The sequence below is a fragment of the Lipotes vexillifer genome, unplaced genomic scaffold (genome assembly GCF_000442215.2).
Source record: "Lipotes vexillifer unplaced genomic scaffold, Lipotes_vexillifer_v1.1 scaffold654, whole genome shotgun sequence".
Taxonomy (NCBI): domain Eukaryota; kingdom Metazoa; phylum Chordata; class Mammalia; order Artiodactyla; family Lipotidae; genus Lipotes; species Lipotes vexillifer.
Genome location: NW_006773486.1, coordinates 1,273,431 through 1,292,298, shown reverse-complemented (window position 1 = coordinate 1,292,298; position 18,868 = coordinate 1,273,431). Strand labels below are relative to the sequence as shown.

Here is an 18,868-nt window from a genome sequence, read left to right as displayed (position 1 = left end):
GGATAAAGAAGATGTGGCACATATACACAATGGAATATTACTCAGCCATAAAAAGAAATGAAATTGAATTATTTGTAGTGAGGTGGATGGACCTAGAGTCTGTCATACAGAGTGAAGTAGGTCAGAAAGAGAAAAATACCATAGGCTAACAGATATATATGGAATCTAAAAGAAAAAAAAAAGGTTCTGAAGAACCTAGGGGCAGGACAGGAATAAATATGCAGACATAGAGAACGGACTTGAGGACACAGGGAGGGGGAAGGGTAAGCTGGGACAACGTAAGAGAGTGGTATTGACATATATACACTACCAAACCTAAAATAGATAGCTAGTGGGAAGCAGCTACATAGCACAGGGAGATCAGGTCGGTGCTTTGTGTCAACCTAGAGGGGTGGGATAGGGAGGGTGGGAGGGAGACACAAGAGGGTGGTGATATGGGGATATATGTATACGTATAGCTGATTCACTTTGTTATACAGCAGAAACTAACACAACAATGTAAAGCAACTGTATTGCAATAAAGATGCTAAAAAAAAAAAAAAAAAAGAAAGTTAAGGATCTTTAGATGAGATCATCCTGTATTACCTGGGTGTGTCTAAAATCCAATGACAAGCGTCCTTATAAGAGACAGAAGAGGAGAAGCCACAGACAGAAGAGTAAAAGATGATGTCAATATGGAGGAAGTTATTGAAGTGATGTGGCCACAACCATAGAAGCCAAGGAATGCTAACAGCCACCATGAACTAGATTAGGCAAGGGAGGATTATCCGCTAGAGCATGACCTTCATGACACGTTGGTTTCAGACCTTCCTCTGAGCTCCAGAACCACAAGAGAATAACTATGTGTTGTTTTAAGCCAACGAGTTTATGGTAATTTGTTACGGGAACTTTGGAAAACTAATACAGCTATAGTCAAAGTGATTAAGGAATGATATAAATCAAGAAATGTGACTGACATAACTGTAATTTACACAAATCCAAGAGGATATAGTAGCTGCATATGGGTACTATCACACAGCTTACATATTTTGTATATTTGAAAAGCACTGTGTTCATTTAATTTCTTTTTTTTTTCTTTTTGTCTTATGATCCTAAGGAGTGATGATAATTTTAATGATACGTATCTATTAGGCACAATACAGATATTGATCCCTGACTCCGTCTTCAGCATTGCTGGGAATACAATAGAAGGATGAATCACAGTCAGGAGTGAGTCCCCAGTCCAGGTGGAGAAGCAATTCCAATGCACTTCCAGTACATAATAAAGGAACTCAAATCCCTTTAACGATAGAAACTATTGTCTCCCCAACCTCTATTCTATCCCTTCTTTCATACTCACAGAAACATGGTTTATTTAAAAGGTAGTAGTGAAGATCCTGTGATCTCAGAGAATGGACTCCTTCCCCATCTGAGGACATGGAAGATGTCCTCAGATGCTAATCTCAGTTACCTGCCACAAAGAACATTCCTAACAGATACACAAGTTGAGATTTGGGAAAAGAAACATCAGTGTGGGTTACAGCAGATGGGAGATGTAGGACATGCGATGACTGTGAAAAGATGGATAGGTTTTGGAGATATAAAAGGGAAAAAAAGTATGCCCTAGACAGACAAGCATGAATTAAAGCTTTGAACTGAGAATGAGCACAGCACGTATGACTTGGAATAACAGAAACTGTTTGTCTCCTAGGGAGAAGAAACACGGGTGTTGGGTCATAAAAGCCAGGCACAGGTTTCATGGAGTGACATGAAAGAATATCTTTAAGAGGTCAGCTTTCATTGGTTTCCTCATTTTCAGAATAAGAATAAAATTAGTGGGAAGCAATAGTTTTGTCTCTCTATCTCCCACCACCCCACAAACTGTCAAGGAGCACAGAAATTGAATGATATAAACACAGGATACTGAAAAAAAACCACAGTCTGAAAACTCAAGTTACTTAAAAATATGCTAATCTCCCTCTTCTGTAGCTCTATGAATCTTGAAAGTTAGACAGCTTGCTTGAGCATTCTGCCTAAAAGTATCAGAATAAGGAATGGCATATCATAAGAAACTCAACATGGATCAGAATTCTCAGTGGTTTCTTCATGATATTATAAATAAAACTTACTGCAAAACAATGTGTTTAGATAGGTAAAGATGATGAAGGTTAAAATTCTGGGGGATAAATTCCCTATTTATTCACTTCCTGATCATTCTTATTTTATCTTTGTTTATATTCATGGCTTAGTACCTGCACAATTCTTCCCACACATTTTTGAACACTAAGTTATGGAATTTCAGGGGGCCTCAGTCTCAGGCAAGTATCACAATGTCTTTCAAACAACATCTAAAGTCTTGGCACAAACTCTTAGCTGATGTGAACAGTGGTTTTTATTTCTTGTTTTTATTTTTGAGAACTGGATTGTTCACTCTTTTTCAAGAGCCTCTAGTAAGTTTTCAAAAACAGTCAACAATATTGTAACATATTATTTAAATTAGGTAATAAATACTGGATATTTTCTCATTTAGATTTATGTTTAGAAAAGCAGAAAATTAGATGCAAAATATGGAATGTATCTCTAAATCTTGGTGAATTCTAGCAGTTGAAGATCTGTATTGGATAAATAATTAGAAACAAAAAGGTGTATCCCAAGAATACTATACCCAGGTACATTTTATTTTATTTTATTTTTAAATGTATGATTCAAAGACTTAAAAAGTCTACCACCCACACAACGTTGAAAATAAAATTACCTGAAAATATCTGTGAGCTTATTAATGAGACATGTATTGATAACAATGCAATAAGGAGGAAGTTATTGTACCAAAAAATTGCAGGCCCTTTTTTATTCTACTTGGAGTCCAAACCCAGGAAGCCAGTGGCCTTGCACACATCCTTTCTGCTGCTTCCTTGACCTAAGCCCACCCACTCTTCTACCCCTGCTCAGCACTAGACAGTGGTTGTTGCCAGGTTTGAAGCTTTTAAAATCACTGCTGCAGGTTCCATTCAGTAATTCCTAACAATGGCTAAATTACTGACATTGTTAGGACACCACGTTCAAAGAAGTACTAAACAAAATGTATTTTATCCTACTGCAACCAAAACAAAAAAACAAAGATCAATGTAATGGCTTTTCACTGCCAAGGGATTTAAGTAATTTTAAAGCATCTTTAAGATTCTTATCAAATTATTAGTGTTATCCTTTTATTTATTTCTTAAATTGGGAAATATATCTATTACTCCCTCTCTCTTTATATCATCATACAGGGAAGAACTACGTATGTTCTTGGGTTAACAGTGCCTTAAAATCAGCATTAAATCAGTATGGCTGAATTTATTCATTAATTCAACCATACAACAAATGTTTATTAAGCATCTACCATGTACCGAACAATTGTTCTAGCAGCTAGGGATTCAGTATTGAATAAAATAGATCAAAAAAAACCCCATCCCTGGGGGAATTTATATTCACACTGGACAGAAAATAAGCTACATAAACTGGGCAGACTGTGCTAACATTAAAAAATAAAGCAGAGCAGGGGACCATGACAAGGTGGAGAAGGTGTGACCTTTTTAGAGACAAAAAGAAGGCCTTTCTGAGAAGGCATCTTTAGGTCAAGACATGAAGGATGTGTTGGAGGAGTCATGCAGATACTTGCAGGAGAAGCTGTCAGACAATGGACCTATGAGTGCAAAACCCTGCCCAAGACTGGGATGGGCTCAGGGTTTGTGTTTGTTGTATGAAAAGGAAGGACAGGGTGGCTGTAGAGGAAATGCAGCCAGGGAGGTAATGAAGGGTGCAGATTATATCCAGTTCCAATCCTAAATCTACTGCAGGGTTGATTGAGAGGTACTAAATTAGCCTTAAGGCTGAAGAGTAATGGGATCTCATGGTCTTGTAGGAGAATTATTCTGGCCTCTCTGTTGAGAAGGATCTGCAGTGGGGTCAAGGGTACCAAGAAGAAGACCACTCAGAAGGTTACTGCATGATAAGCCAAGTGTGAGAAGATGGTGACTTCGACAAGGGTGATGGTATATGTGATGGCAAGAAGTGATTAGATTTTGAGTATATTTCATAAGAGGCTAAAAGGGTCTGTTGAGAATGGGATGTAGTGGGTGTTATCAAAGTTGACCCTGAAGATCTGGATTGAGCCACTGAGATGGAGAAGACTGTAAGAGCAACTAGATTGAGACAGAATGTTTTCTGAAAATGCAAATATTCAATATGGATGAAGGTAGTCAGAGGGATTTCCATTTCCTATTTTATTATTTTAAAATTGTCTACAAGGTCCATAAAATTACTATAGTAATCAGATTATCATTTAAAATAATAGGTAAAATTTTGCATGTTATTAGGTACAGCCTTATAATATATGCATGACAAAAAACTTGAATAAATGTACATTACTTTTACAAATGAAAGAAATATATGTTATTTAAAACTATTTATAAGTGAATAAAAGGCAGTTTGCTTCATTAGAATAAGTACAAGTTTCACCAGAGAAACTTGAAATTGAATCCTCCTTTTGTCGCTTGCTTATTATGTAACCTTGGGCATATTTCTTTATGCTGTAAAATTCAGTGTGCTCCTCTTTAAGTAGGAATATATATATATATATATATAAAATTAGCTTCATTGCTTTATTGTGAAAATTAAATTTAAAAACTGCACCTAAAATGCTTAGCACATTGCCTGACAAATAATCATAATCAAAATAAAAATAACAATAATATGGGAAACAACACTGATGATAATAAAAGTAAAAAGAACAGCTTAGATTCCTTGTACTTATTATAGGATGGGCATGATGTGATAAACGCTTTAATGTATCGTCATGCTTGATCCTTCCATCAAGCATTTAAGGTGGGCACTATTATTAATCCATTTTACAGATGATGAAAATGAAATCTGTAAAAGGAAAATACTGTACAGGTAGGAGACAGCTATTTATCTGAAGATAAAAACACCTAAAGGCATAGGTTCAGGCCTTCGGGTACATAGGGTTTTATCCTACCCATCATGAATGGGAATGCTTAATGCCTTCCTTGAGCCAACAAATCCCTGGAATATTAAATTAATATTTCTCAGTGCTCTATTTGTAATAAACTTGAGGTGAAACTTGGGACAGCAAAAAAATTGACCCAGACAATTGGAGATGGTCTTAAAGATGAATCCGTCCAATGCAAGGAGTACTAGAAATTAAATAAGGCTTGAAGTCTAAGTGTACACAGATAGTGGGACAACATGCATTGTTATTAAACATTGCAAATTATGCTTGGTCTATTTTCCTGAAATAGGTTTGTTGAAAATTAAAATATTTTGTGTTTATATAATTTTTACTCACTTTCTGTGATGGTTAAATTTTATGTGTCAACTTGGCTAGACTGTGGTACCCAGTTGCTTGGTTAAATACTAGCCTAGATATTGCTGTGAAGGTATTTTGTCAATGTGATTAACATCTACAATAAGTTGACTTTAAGTAAAGCAGATTACCCTCCAATAATAATATGGGTGGGCTTCAGGCAATCAGTTGAAGGCCTTAAAAGCAAAATGTGAGGTTTCCCTGAGAGAAAAAACTTTGCCTCGAGGCTGTAAACCAGAACTCCTGCCTGAGTTCAGCTGGTCTGCCCTATAGAATTTAGACTTGCCAGCCCCACAATCACATGAGCCAATTCCTTAATATAAATCTCTTTATTTTATATAAATATATAGCCTTTTGATTCTGCTCCTCCAGAGAACACTGACAGATACACTTTTCTTTCCATGTATATACCTTTACTACTATTTTTTAATTTATCTTAAATATGAATATTTCTTAAATATGAAATAAGAAAAACACTATCTACATATAACAGAAATTTAAAAACCAACTATTTTTCTCACAATTCAATGTCACTATCAAATAATCTATCAATAAGGAAGTTTTGTTTTATTAAAAAAGAAGTAAGCAGTATTTGTTCTTTAACAAATGTCTTAGTGAACTGACCAAAGATAAATCTTTAGAGGCAATGATTTCTTCCCTATTCCACTGAGAATCTACAAATAATGACTTCTATTTTTTAGAGATTATAGCAATAAACTTTTTAGTTTTATATATTGGATTTTAATATTTAAGCCTGCTTAGCATATATTTATGAACAAGAATATACTTGACAATATAATTAGAAACGTTGCTCCAGGCACTAGAGGGAAAATAGGCATGTCTATATAAAAAAGGAGAAAATTTGCAACAAATGTAAGGTGAACAAAAATGAGGATGTGAAGCTTTACTTTAGACCCCCCAAGGAAATAAAATGCTAAGATCAAAATGCACAAGTGTTACGCTCATTAGAGAATAATATGGTTAGATATCATTCCTTTTCAAAAGCATGAGTTGTAGAATAATTGAGCATAGTCTGCCATGCAGAATTAAATTCTATAAGAAAACAGGAAAGAGATCTAAAAGAATCTGTAGCATAATTAAGAAAATCACAAAATCCACCATAAACAGAAGTAATGTTCTTGTAGGACTAAGATTGAGTATTTGAAAAACAAGAGAGGGCTTCCCTGGTGGCGCAGTGGTTGAGAGTCTGCCTGCCGATGCAGAGGACACGGGTCCGTGCCCCCGTCCGGGAAGATCCCACATGCCGTGGAGCGGCTGGGACCGTGAGCTATGGCCGCTGAGCCATGGCCGCTGAGCCTGCGTGCCCGGAGCCTGTTCTCCGAAACGGAAGAGGCCACAACAGTGAGAGACCCGGGTACAGCAGCAAAAAAAAAAAAAAACAAGAGGAAAATATCTAATCACTGCATCCTGTGTTTAGCTGCACAGATGTATAACATATTTGTTTTAAACTATATATATAGTTTGTTTATAAAACTATGAATATATATATGTAATATAGCCTTAAATCTTTATTACTGCTAGTCAATGTTCTATTATATGTATAGATTATTAGTTCTTAGGTGTAGTTCCTCAGTGGCCAAACTGATCATTTAAAAGATTAAACATATTAAAAGATTTAGAAGGAGCTAGTAAAAATGATGAAGTTCTGCTGTGCTGAATCAACACTGTCTCCACCTCTGATGGGCATCACAGAGGTCACAAGTCTACTATAAACTGCTGTATCCAGGCAGTAATCTGTATCATCACTACCAATTGGGATCTGATATTAATAGGCCAGAAATGCACTTTTACATTTAAGTAAATTATGAAATTTTAACTTTATAAACATGTGAAGAACAGTATGGTTTTGCACTTTAGTGTTTTAACATAACTGATTGCTAAAAAGATTTTCCTTTTACATTCATCTGAAAATTCCATTTTTTCTAATCATATTTTTTGTTATTACATGAGCTAACAGTATTAATAACTACTTTTATACAAATTCAAACTCAGTCTCTTTCTTTGATATTAAAAAATGACAAATGACAATTAGAGCAATTAAAAATCTCCCTTTAAGCAAGAGAAGAAAAAAAAAAGAAGAAAAATCAAGATTTGCTTCTGAGGTGGTATAAACAAAATATAGTAAGTTGTGGTTTTATTAATTTTAGCCACTGATTTATTGTACAGCTACAATATCTCAACTGTGTTGTTTTTGGACTAATTGATCCCATTCAGTAACATTTTCCATTTCTAGTCCTCTTTTAATTCTTATAATGATTTCATTAATTTGATGAATAAATGGTATTTATAGAGAGGTAAAATAATAGCTAATAAGACAAAAAAATAAAGAGGAATGAAGAAATTTATATGACAATAAGCCTAATTTGATAGACCTTATAGTTAATAAATTAAATTTTATATGGATTAGTTCATTTGTAGCAGTCAATTTTCTAATGTAAATGTCTTAATTTCTTAAAGAACACAGACAAAGGCACTGGTGTAATCAGTTTATCAAATCTCTCCTTATGAAATTTAAATAGAAGATAAATAGAAATTGGATTTGTGCAACATGGGAGAAGCAGCCACTGATTTAACTCTATTAAAGAGTGTTATTAAAGTTATAAACGGATCTGTGTCTTACACCTACAGACACACACACACACACACACACACACACACACGCACACGCACACTCTCTTAATATTTGCAAATCTTTGTTTTTGAAGGCCTATTTTTAGACCAGTGTCTGATGAATATAGTAGCACAGTTCTGAGACTATAAAAGGGAATAACTGATGTTGCAATATCTGAAGGAAATTTCGAAAGAGGGTTACCAAAATTATTTGAGCAACAGCACCATAATTGGATTACATCTATCACCTCTAAACATGACTCATTTGGAGGTACGGTATCTGTTATGGTTTCTTTAACAAAATGAATCTCATTAGTTTGTAATTGGATCTTAGGATATAACCTAGTTTGAAGGAATTTCTTGTACAGTTCATAGATGTGTTTTTGTACTCAATGATAAGATGTTTAAATACCTGAACATAAGATTCAACTAAGATAAATAAAAAGAAGCTTCTGGTAGTTACAGAAACAGGTGTTAGGTGAAACTGCCCTAGTAACTCAGATACTACAAACATGTTGCTTTGGGCTAATGCATCCCATCAGAACATTTGAAGATGAAAATAATTAACAAATGGATGCTCCATATTCAATAAGGGGATACATCTCCATGAGTAGAAACACAGATGTGACATATTATGCATCCCCTCTATAAATCAACACCAAAAAAGCAGTTACTAAGCACTTGCTTTTTGCATGCAATTTAGAGGTTCAAATAAGGGAAATTACGCATATTTGAAAAAATGACTAAGGACAGAGTGAAGCATAAAAATACTGTAAACAGAAACATATGGTAACAGAGTAGAGGAATCACTTGTCTGTTTTAATGATGGCAGTTATAAAAATTCTAAATATAAGTCAAATCAAGTATACTCTATTGTAAAGAGAAAAGCACAATCATTTTGCAGCATTATATCACAAGTAAAACACGATCAAATATCTCATTAATTTTCTCAGAGTTATATTGTCTCTTACAAATTTTTTTTATACTATATGTTAGTCCAGACAGAAACCTATTATTTTCTCTAAAAAATATTCTGGACAATGAGAATTTTTCATGATTATTGAATTATAATTTATCCAATTCTGTGTACCTCTGGGGTAAAAATAACAGATTTGCTATATAATATCCATACATTGCAAATATTTAATAAATAGTATCATTCAGTAGTATCCACTAGGCACCTGCACATTTAGATAAACCATGTATATATTTGTTTTTAAAAATATTAATTTTTAACTTATAATATTCATAACTTATAATGTTCATATATTAACAACTGGTGATCATGAGCCTGTGACTATCTGGCAGCAAGAAACACCCCCATTTACTTTATTCCTTCTACTGTTGAACTTTGAGGAGTAGCAGATCTATTAGAAATATCTGAATTATTTAATTTAAAGAAACTGAAGTATTATTAGAAGAAGTTACAGTCCAATTATGCCATGAAGCTGAAGGAAGAATGTGAAACTGATAAAGATATCATGTGGGGACATATGAAAGTTTAATTCAGGTACAATTTCCGTGGCAAACATGATTGCATTTCACTGATAATTTAAACAGAATGGAGAAATAACAGAAAGAAAGATAAATTAAAGAAGGATCAAAAAGATAAATTAAAGGAGTCTGAGCTTGGGAAAGATCATTCTAGATAAACTGTTGATGGAAGGAGATGAAAGTAAAAACAGAGACTATCAACAATATATTAAATATATTTTGGGTAATAGTTTAAAATAAAAGATATATTTTGATAAATATTACTGAAAAAGACACATAAACAGAATAATAAATATTTAATTGAGAAAAATAGTTGCTGAAAAAATTGGGGGCAAGAAGTACCGAAAAAGCTCTAAAACAAAATCACAATCCACTTTCTACAATTATTCATATTTCTTATAAAATCAAGCCTTTATAAATCTCATAATACCTTGTCAAAATTTTAATACAACTACACAATAATACTTTTTATTATACACTTTGATAAAATTAACAGAAGAACATTTGGCTCCCACTGGCAGTTTTATATAAAAGGAAAGTCTGCTTTACTAAATGCAAATTTTCTTAATGTTAATGTAATCTGTATGTGAAACTATTTAGTTAAAATATTACTTAATACATTTGCTCTATTCTAATCATCTATGCTAAAATCACAACGAAAACATCTGGTCATATATGAAAACAAAAATATTTTAAAAACATAATTTAAACTCTATGATGTTCAGATCACTCTAGAGTCAAATAAACATTTGGGGAAAAATGTTCAGTTGCATTTACAAAAGAGTTTCTTAATAAGCAGAGAAAGTATTAAAATAATTTTAAAATAAGAAAATTACACCAAGAAATAGTTATATGTATTACTTACATTAAATTAAAATTAATCTTAATCATGCAAAAATAATAATTCTTTTGCAAAGTCACCAAAACTGCTTGGCAGGCAACATAGCTAGGAATGAGGTGTAAGAATATTAGCGGAATGAAACTGCTCTAGAAAAGCATAGGCTCACAAGGACTGGTACTCACACCAAGAGAAAATTCAACTAAGGCTGAGAAAGACAGAGTCTTTGAGCAACCCTGTCAACAATAAAGCCTCAAGTCAGGGCAAAAAGAAGTCAGAAACTAGGCAGAGGAAGCTCATAACAACACATAAGTCTGCTACTGAGTCATGTGATTAGGTTGTTCCTAAAAATAGGCTACATAATACTGACTAGTGTAGGAGAAAATTATAGGGAGTTCTTATCATCCAAATCAGGTTATAAACTATCTAACAATATTATGAAAATGAAACATTAACTGAGAGTTTATCTTCTGTGATTCCATTTCAAGGCAGTGATAATGAGTATAATGCAATACGGCATCCTTGGAGTTTACCAAAGATATTTGTAAGATGTCTATTTCATTTTCTTCCATTGAATTTTTGATGTTTTGAACCACTTTTACAGGTAAAAATCCCTGCCCAGTTCTAGAAGAAGGTAGAAATCAAGAAGTCTCCTACCAACTGAAATAAGTTACGTCTATGAATTGAAAAGACCCTGTTCTGTACCTGAGTTCCAATAACTGGGCTACGTTCCCCATTTCCTATACAATCAAGCCCCAGTTTTGTCCATTAGCTTCAGTAACCTGAGATGGAGGGCTTTATCCTTTTTTGCTGATGTTGCTAGTCTGCTAGCCTGGGCCTTTTATTATTTGCTAACCAGATTGGCTGTGGTGCCTGCTTTCTCCTTATAAATGTGCCTGGTCTTTGACCCATCCCACTGTCCTAGAACCAAGTTGAAAATACCATGCCTTCTCTACCATTTGCATTCCTCACAGTATTTAGTTCAGACCTGAGCCTGTTCTTGATCAATGCTGATTAGATGGATGAGAAGCATAGTCATGATGCCAAGTTTCAGTATCATTAAGTTATAACTGCAAAAATTATTTTCTTAATGAAAGTGAATATTTGAGTCAACAACATGATTTTTATCCTTAAACTTAAATGAATATCATATTCAATGTCAGTCGTATTTGATAATGCAGTATTCTACCATGGTAAGTCATATTTCTGCAAGTATGTTTTATCGTTTTCCTTTTTTTTTTTTGCAGTACGTGGGCCTCTCACTGTTGTGGCCTCTCCCGTTGCGGAGGCAAGGCTCCGGACGCGCAGGCTCAGCGGCCATGGCTCACGGGCCCAGCAGCTCCGCGGCATGTGGGATTTTCCCGGACCAGGGCACGAACCCGTGTCCCTTGCATCGGCAGGCGGACCCTCAACCACTGCACCACCAGGGAAGCCTATCATTTTCCTCTTTTTAATTTCAGTCTCCTCATTTTATTATTTTTCTGCATTTTATCATTTTAGTTTTTTCTCCCCATTTATTACTTATTGGCATTTTTCTCAATGTTTTAATTTTCCAAATTTCCTTATTCTGTAATAGTGATGTGATTTTTTGTGTTATGATTTCCTCTGTGACAGTTCATTTTCAATTATTTTCTCTTTTTATTTAAAACTCATAACCAACATCATTTAGTCTGGGACTGAATAATGGATTCAAGAAATAAAGTAAATAAATAAAACTGTGCCAGTTTTGTGGTTGAAACCTGAACAAATACATTTCAAACAGTCTATATTATTAAGGGCATTAAAATAAATAGGAATAATCTTTACAGCATAGGAACTTTACCTGCTGAAGTTGGCACTTCTTCATCTGATGCTATGATAGAGGAAAAGAGATGAGGTAGGAACAAAGAGAGGGAGTGAGTGAGATGAGAGGGAAGGAGTGAGGTGAGAGGGAGAGAGACATGGGGAAAGAGAAAGAGAGAGAGAGAGAAAGAGAAATTGAGATTGAACATAAATATATTTCATATTTCTAAATAATGACTAAAAGTCTCTGACTTGAAATTCTGTATATACATTAGATATTTTTTATTAGATAATTAGATAGTGACTTACATTAAATTACAATAAAGTACTTACATTAAATTAACATTTAAAAACTCTCATACTTTAAAATAAGCAAGCATTAGAAAAGACCATTTGGTTGTCTGAATTTGAATCTTCTGTCCTTTTGCAAACAAGGTTGAACTTTTTTAGCTTGAGTGGAAATTATTAAAATTATTATAAATAATATTGTTTAAAATATAAATTGCATATAACATAAATACCCCAACCATCCACTTTGTGGGAATTTTCTATTAGCAAAGAGGAATTAAAAGGTATTGTTGACAGTCAAAAATTCTGTTCCATGAGTTAGAAATTATAAAAAGGTAGGAATTATTAAAGCTTAGAGCGACTCAGAATCACTATGAGTGTTGGTTAAACACAAGGATTCTCTCTCTCTCTCTCTCCCCGTCACATACACACATAAACACACTCAACTCATGTGTACCACAAACTTCAAGATTCAGTAGTGGTGATTCTGTGTCGAAGCCACAGGAACCTGCATTTTAAAGGTTGACCCCAAGCACACATGGATAAGCGTGGATATTACAAGAGAGGTCACATTACAAAAACATAACTTTATGCTAAAGCAGTGGTTCATAACCCTGCATCTATACAAGAATTGCCAAACTCTGGGCCCACCTCAAACCAACTAAGTCAGAGTCTGTCTCAATGGTACTAACTTGTAGCCAGGATTGAGACACGACTAAGTAATCAATATAATGTAACATGAACTCAAAGTGTGAATCATTTTGATTCCTTCTTTAAAAGGAATCAAAAAGGAGAGCAGCACAACTCCCAGGGTAATAATCTGCTGCATGTATGTGGAGGATGGAGCATATGGTGTTGCAAAACTGAAGTAGCTTCACAGTTTTGCCTAGAATGCATGTCTTCATCTTTATACTAACAGACATGCTCTGTGAGAAGATATTTCTGCTCTGTGCACAATTGCAGCTTTATCAGAATGTTACTGTTGAATTATATGACTCTGGCCAGTACTAATTCATTTGATTCATGAAGTTTTAAAATAAAAATTTACTCAGCTGAATTGCTTATAAAGGAGTTTTGTTTCCAGGTGATTTGTTACTCAAGGTATCACTGTGTAACTAGGGAGCAGTCTCCACTATTTTCCATTAGGGTTACATCGGCACAGAGTACACATTAGACAAGCTTACTTTGTGTCCCGACAGTATTTTCCTCTCACACTGTTTGGCTTGTCTCCTTGGCACCAAAAAAAAAAAAAAAAAAAAAAAATAGAGCAAACACACTTGGCATGCATGGTGTGGAGAACATAAATATTTAAAAACTGTTTGCTGCTTTATCATGTCCAAAGTACTTCACAACATGTTCAAAGAAGAAAACTGTTGGTAGCTTCCAGGAACTCCCTTTTAGGAAAATACCACAGGGGCTTGTAGAAGTGCTGACTTAGATGGGTCGTTGCTGGTAAAAGTCTGGAGATGCAAAAGGAACAAGAATAAAAAAGCTTACACGTATAGCTGGTCACTTTGTGTATGTGAACTGAATTTATAAAGCAACTGATGAGATGAAATGCACTCTTATTTGATAGATGAAGATACAGAGATTCAGGGTGACTGAACAATTTGTCTAAGGTCAGTTTGAATTCAAGCTCATGTGACTTTAAAACCAAACTCTTTCCACTGTGCCTTACTGTCTCACAAAGTGCTAATTCAGTATCCACTAAAAGAGAAAAGGAAATGGGAGAAAGGATCATGGAATAAGGACTGGCTAGATTTCAGATAATGTTCCTTGGACTTAGCCTAAGGGAAAAAACAAAAACAAAAACTGGATGTAAGGGCTCCAAGAGAAATCCCTTTAAGAAATGAAGTGGTCCCTTGGAAACTTCTTCAAGTCCCTTACAATCCAGGTATAGACATAGGCAGGAGAGGGACTGACTAGGAGGTTAAACAAAACATACCAAGCCTGTGATGCCTAAGAAAGAAATATCACAAGGGCTAAGATTTTATTCCTCCATTATATATGGATAAGCAAGAAATTTTAGGAAAGGACTAGCAAGCACAGAAGTAAAGACAATTCTAAACTTACAGGAGTCATAGCAATTAGACAGTCTTAAATCCAAAGCTCCTGGGGTGTACTACCCTACACTTGAGCCTATAATACCTGAAAGCACATTTGTAACAAATTAACAATATTAGAGGGACTTCCCTGGTGGTCCAGTGGTAAAGAATCCGCCTTCCAATGCAGGGGATGCAATTTCAATCCCCGGTCAGAGAACTAAGATCCCACATGCCGGGGTGGGGGGGGGGGGGGGCACCTAAGCCTGTGCGCCACAACTACTGAGCCTACATGCCTCAACTAGAGAGCCCACATGCTGCAAACTACAGAGCCCATGCGCTCTGGAGCCTGTGCACCACAACTAGAGAGAGAAAAACCTGCACGCCAAAACTAAGAGTCCTTGCGCCGCAACAGAAAGATCTTGCATGTCACAATAAAGACCTGATGCAGCCAAAAATAAATAAATAAAATAAATAAATATTTAAAACAAACAAAAAAACAATATTAGAATCAGCAGGTACACAAGTCTGCACAGAACTGTATTTCTCTGAAACGTCTCCATAGTGGTGGTTCCTCATAACTTGCAGATGTAACTATATTCATACTACTAAACATATTCATACTATTAACGAATATACATACTATTAAAATACACACACATATTCACAAAGGCACGTACAGGGTTAGGATTGGTATTAATTCACCATTTCAGTTATTGCTGGCAAAGATGGCTTTGTAAGCTAACTGCATTACCAAACATAGCATCATGAACTATGAACAGGTGGCAGCAAGAGCCCCAGTACAAATAAACTTCAAAGTGGACATTAGTGGTCTACTTAGTGACATTTAAGTGAAATTAAGGATCATAGAAGTAATTTCATGATACCTAAATGATTCCTTACTCTTCCTATTTGCTTCTTGGAATTCATGAATCAGCAAATAAACACACACACACACACCACACACACACACACACACACACACACACACACACACACACACACACACACAGAGGTCTGTGTCACATGCAAGTTCCTCTAATCCTGGAAATTAAAAAGACATGCACCAAAAGAAATAAAAGCAAACTAACAACTCTGTATTGTTCTGCCTGGTGACAATGTAGACAAATGTACTGAAAATGTACTGAAATTACAGTGATGGTAGGAAAAGAGAGAGTGAAAGTATATATCTAATATACAGAATTTAACTCAGTGTGCTCCTCTCATTGCCCATAACAGAATCAACTGGGATTTTGTTAAAATGCCACAGATCTAATGAATTTGAATTCTGGGTGTTAGCCCAGGTTTTTGCATTTTTAAAAAGCTCAGCAGGTGACTATTATGAACACTAAATATTGAGAATTATGGCTCTACCCATAAAAAGTTTATTGCAGACCCATGGGTCCAATTGTTGGAACTGCAGCAGTAAATTAGCAGGCTTGTAGAAAACCCTTTGCAATGTACACTGTGGTTGTTTCACCGACTTTCAATGCTCTTTCTCTTGTAACATCGTCAGGTTTATTTGGGTATCTACATTGATGCCTTGGGGGAAGATGACTCTTGCTTTGGATTTAGAGAGAGAGTCTGTATCTCAGAACTAAGTAAATCTTTTCCCTTTTCCTGGCCACAGTTATTGGTCTAGGTAGGTATATGATCCAACTGGAGACAATAATGTGTAAGGACAGGTTTGTAGGTGTTTGGGTGAGGAGAGCTCTTGGAAAGACACTTTCTTCTGCGGCAGTATGTGCAAATAACCCTCTCTCTCACTTCTTTAGGTAAGGACCAGGAAGTCTGTGGCCCTAGAAGCAAATTGGTAGACATCTTGCAACCATGATAGGAGCGAGCTTTAGAAAGAAGCCAATTCTCAAAGACTGAGTAGATAAACAAAACGAAATTAGATTACTGATGATATTATTGAGCCACTGAATCATATCGTGACCTTACTCTAGACTTCTAGCTCTGAGGAAAAATACTTGCAGTTTATTATTTATCTAGTTTTAGTTGAGCTTTCTCTTATTTGCAACTAATGGCATTCAACTGCAATGGTAACCAGTTTTGTTGCTCCCATTTAAAATATATTAGAACGCCTGAGAAATTAATCATCTCTGAGGCGGGCGAGACCGGAAATACATACAGTCTAGGGCTGTGCTTTGAGGGAAGCTGCACTTTCAGCAAATTTGTACTTTAATTTTTCCACAGAGTTTACCACCACATTTTGATACAATGAACCTATTCCCCTGATTCTGAAGTTGGTCACAATTTTTTCAGGACAGTCTGGCAGTGTACATGTTCACGAACTGGGTTGGTGCTTAACCGAAGGAGAAGAAGGCATCCTACAGATTTTCCTTCCCTTCCCTCTTTCCTCCCTCCCTCACCTTTCTCCTTTGCTCACAGGATCAACTGTCAAGTACAATAACTACACAAACCCAGTGAGTTTTGTATTTCCCTGATATACATGTGCTAGCAAAACACACATACTTCTTCATTGAACAGGCTCTAGTCTCTTCATGTGGTCTCAACAATTTTGATATCTCCTGGGTTTTTTTCTTTTTGTCTTACCCTTGGGTGTTTTAAGGAAACTTTCACACCTTGGAAATTCTATCCATTTAAAGCAATTCTATACCCAGCCCAGCATCACTCACCATCAAATAGGAAAAGCTCATTATGAAATACATAAAATACATTTCTTAGCATATGATAATCTATTTTACATAGAGACATTAGTTCATATTGACTTATGGATCATTTTGTTTGCTATACTATAAATCTAGTTAATTATGCACAAATATGCTTTGCAAATATACAATTATCTATGTAATTTATTATTTCCATGAGCAAAGCAACAAGAAGTATGTATTCTTGTACTCTCACAACATTTTAGAATTTTAGTTTTATTTAGTTTTTATTCAACTGCAGTGATGCAGAAATAACGATGATATGTATACATGATTATTCATGCCTGCCTAGAGGTTAAATGCTATAAGTGTGTGTGTGTGTGTGTGTGTGTACGTGTGTGTTAGTACTAAAACAAAGAAGAGAAAATTAACATTTAAAATTTGTGAATTCCGTCATTTAAGTAAGTTGTGGAGTTGTCTCTGGAAGTATACAGAGAAGTATTTAGAAAGAGGTTTTAATAGTTTACATGATCTTTGTTTTATTGTTTGTTGATTTGTTTGTTCTTGGCCAATGGCCCAATGAGGACAAGCCTCAGGACTTAAAAATTGCTATTACCAACTCCTTTTTAGTGAAAGTATGAAGAGAAGTGTTAGTCTCTCCTGGCCAAAGACTTCAGACAGCATACTGTGTGGTCAGTTCTCCACTCTCAGAACTGCAGAATAATTGGGTTACCGTGAGGAGCAGCAGTCAATGGATTTGCAGAGAAAATGTTCAGAGAATTACAAAGTCTTCTCTGTTGTATCAGTCTTCCACATGCAGTTTGATTCTTGTGCTAGATTTGGAGGACAGCATTTATTTGAATACAGTTAATACTGTGTAGTACATAAAATATAATTATGTATACATGTAGTTAGCCTGTAAGTATGTATTTGTATGTTTACTAGTCTCTTCTGTTAGACTAGGAGTTTCATGAGGGCAGGAATGTGCCTCTTTTGCTCACCCTTATAAATACAGTTTTTATAATAATATCTATAACACTGCAGGGCTCAATAAATATTTGTCAAAAGAAAGAAAGAAAATATGTATAAATATCTAATACAGTCCCCTGTGTTACTCAACAAAATTTAGTTGCTTCATTATGCTACATTACTAGACTTGCCAAAGAGAAAGCCTTAAATGTCATCTATATTTTAGTTATATAAATTTATATATAATCATATATAATAACATATAACTATATAATCATATTTTCTTTCTTGGGGCAGGAGAGAAAAGGAATAATATTTGAAAAGACAATGATTGCTCTAATGACCATTAGAGCATGAAAAAATAAATCTCATGAAAAAATAAATCTGTGATTTTAAAGTAACTCAAAAAGCATCAAACTCTAGTTTATTAATTAAATACATTCATTAAAATAGAACCACAAAAATGCACTTTCTAAAGTTTAGTAGTAATATAGCTCACATGAGTTTTACAATCTACTTATACAGTTAATCATGTTAACAGCAATTAATACATTTGTGATTTTCTCATTTTAGAAAGAGGTACAAATGGGGAAAATAATAAAGAATAAATGAAAGCTTTGGTTTCATTTTTTCTACTAAGTAAAAAACATGTAATTTACAAAGTATTGGGTAGCTGGGAAGTAATATGCCTTAAGTAATAGACGTATATTCATGCCCTAGCTAGTATTAAAGAGACTTTGGGGACAAAATTAGGACACATTTTGCTACTTAAAGGAAGCACTAAAGATCTTTAGGCTAGGTGATTTAACATTACAAAAGCCTATAGTTCAACATTTCATGTATTTATACAACTGTCCTCAAAAAT

At 34.8% G+C, this 18,868-nt stretch overlaps 1 protein-coding gene across 2 annotated transcripts in view; it reads right to left on the bottom strand.

Moving 5' to 3' along the window:
* EDIL3 (EGF like and discoidin domains 3) overlaps positions 1 to 18,868 on the bottom strand; it is a 443,350-nt gene that overhangs the window by 270,516 nt on the left and 153,966 nt on the right. Inside the window, exon 3 of one of the 2 annotated variants that reach the window (XM_007448349.1) lies at positions 12,130 to 12,159. The exons of the other annotated variant lie outside the window; for it this stretch is intronic. Within the exon in view, the coding sequence (XP_007448411.1) occupies positions 12,130 to 12,159 (30 nt within the window). The remainder of the gene's footprint in view (positions 1 to 12,129; positions 12,160 to 18,868) is intronic. 2 annotated transcript variants of the gene reach the window in all.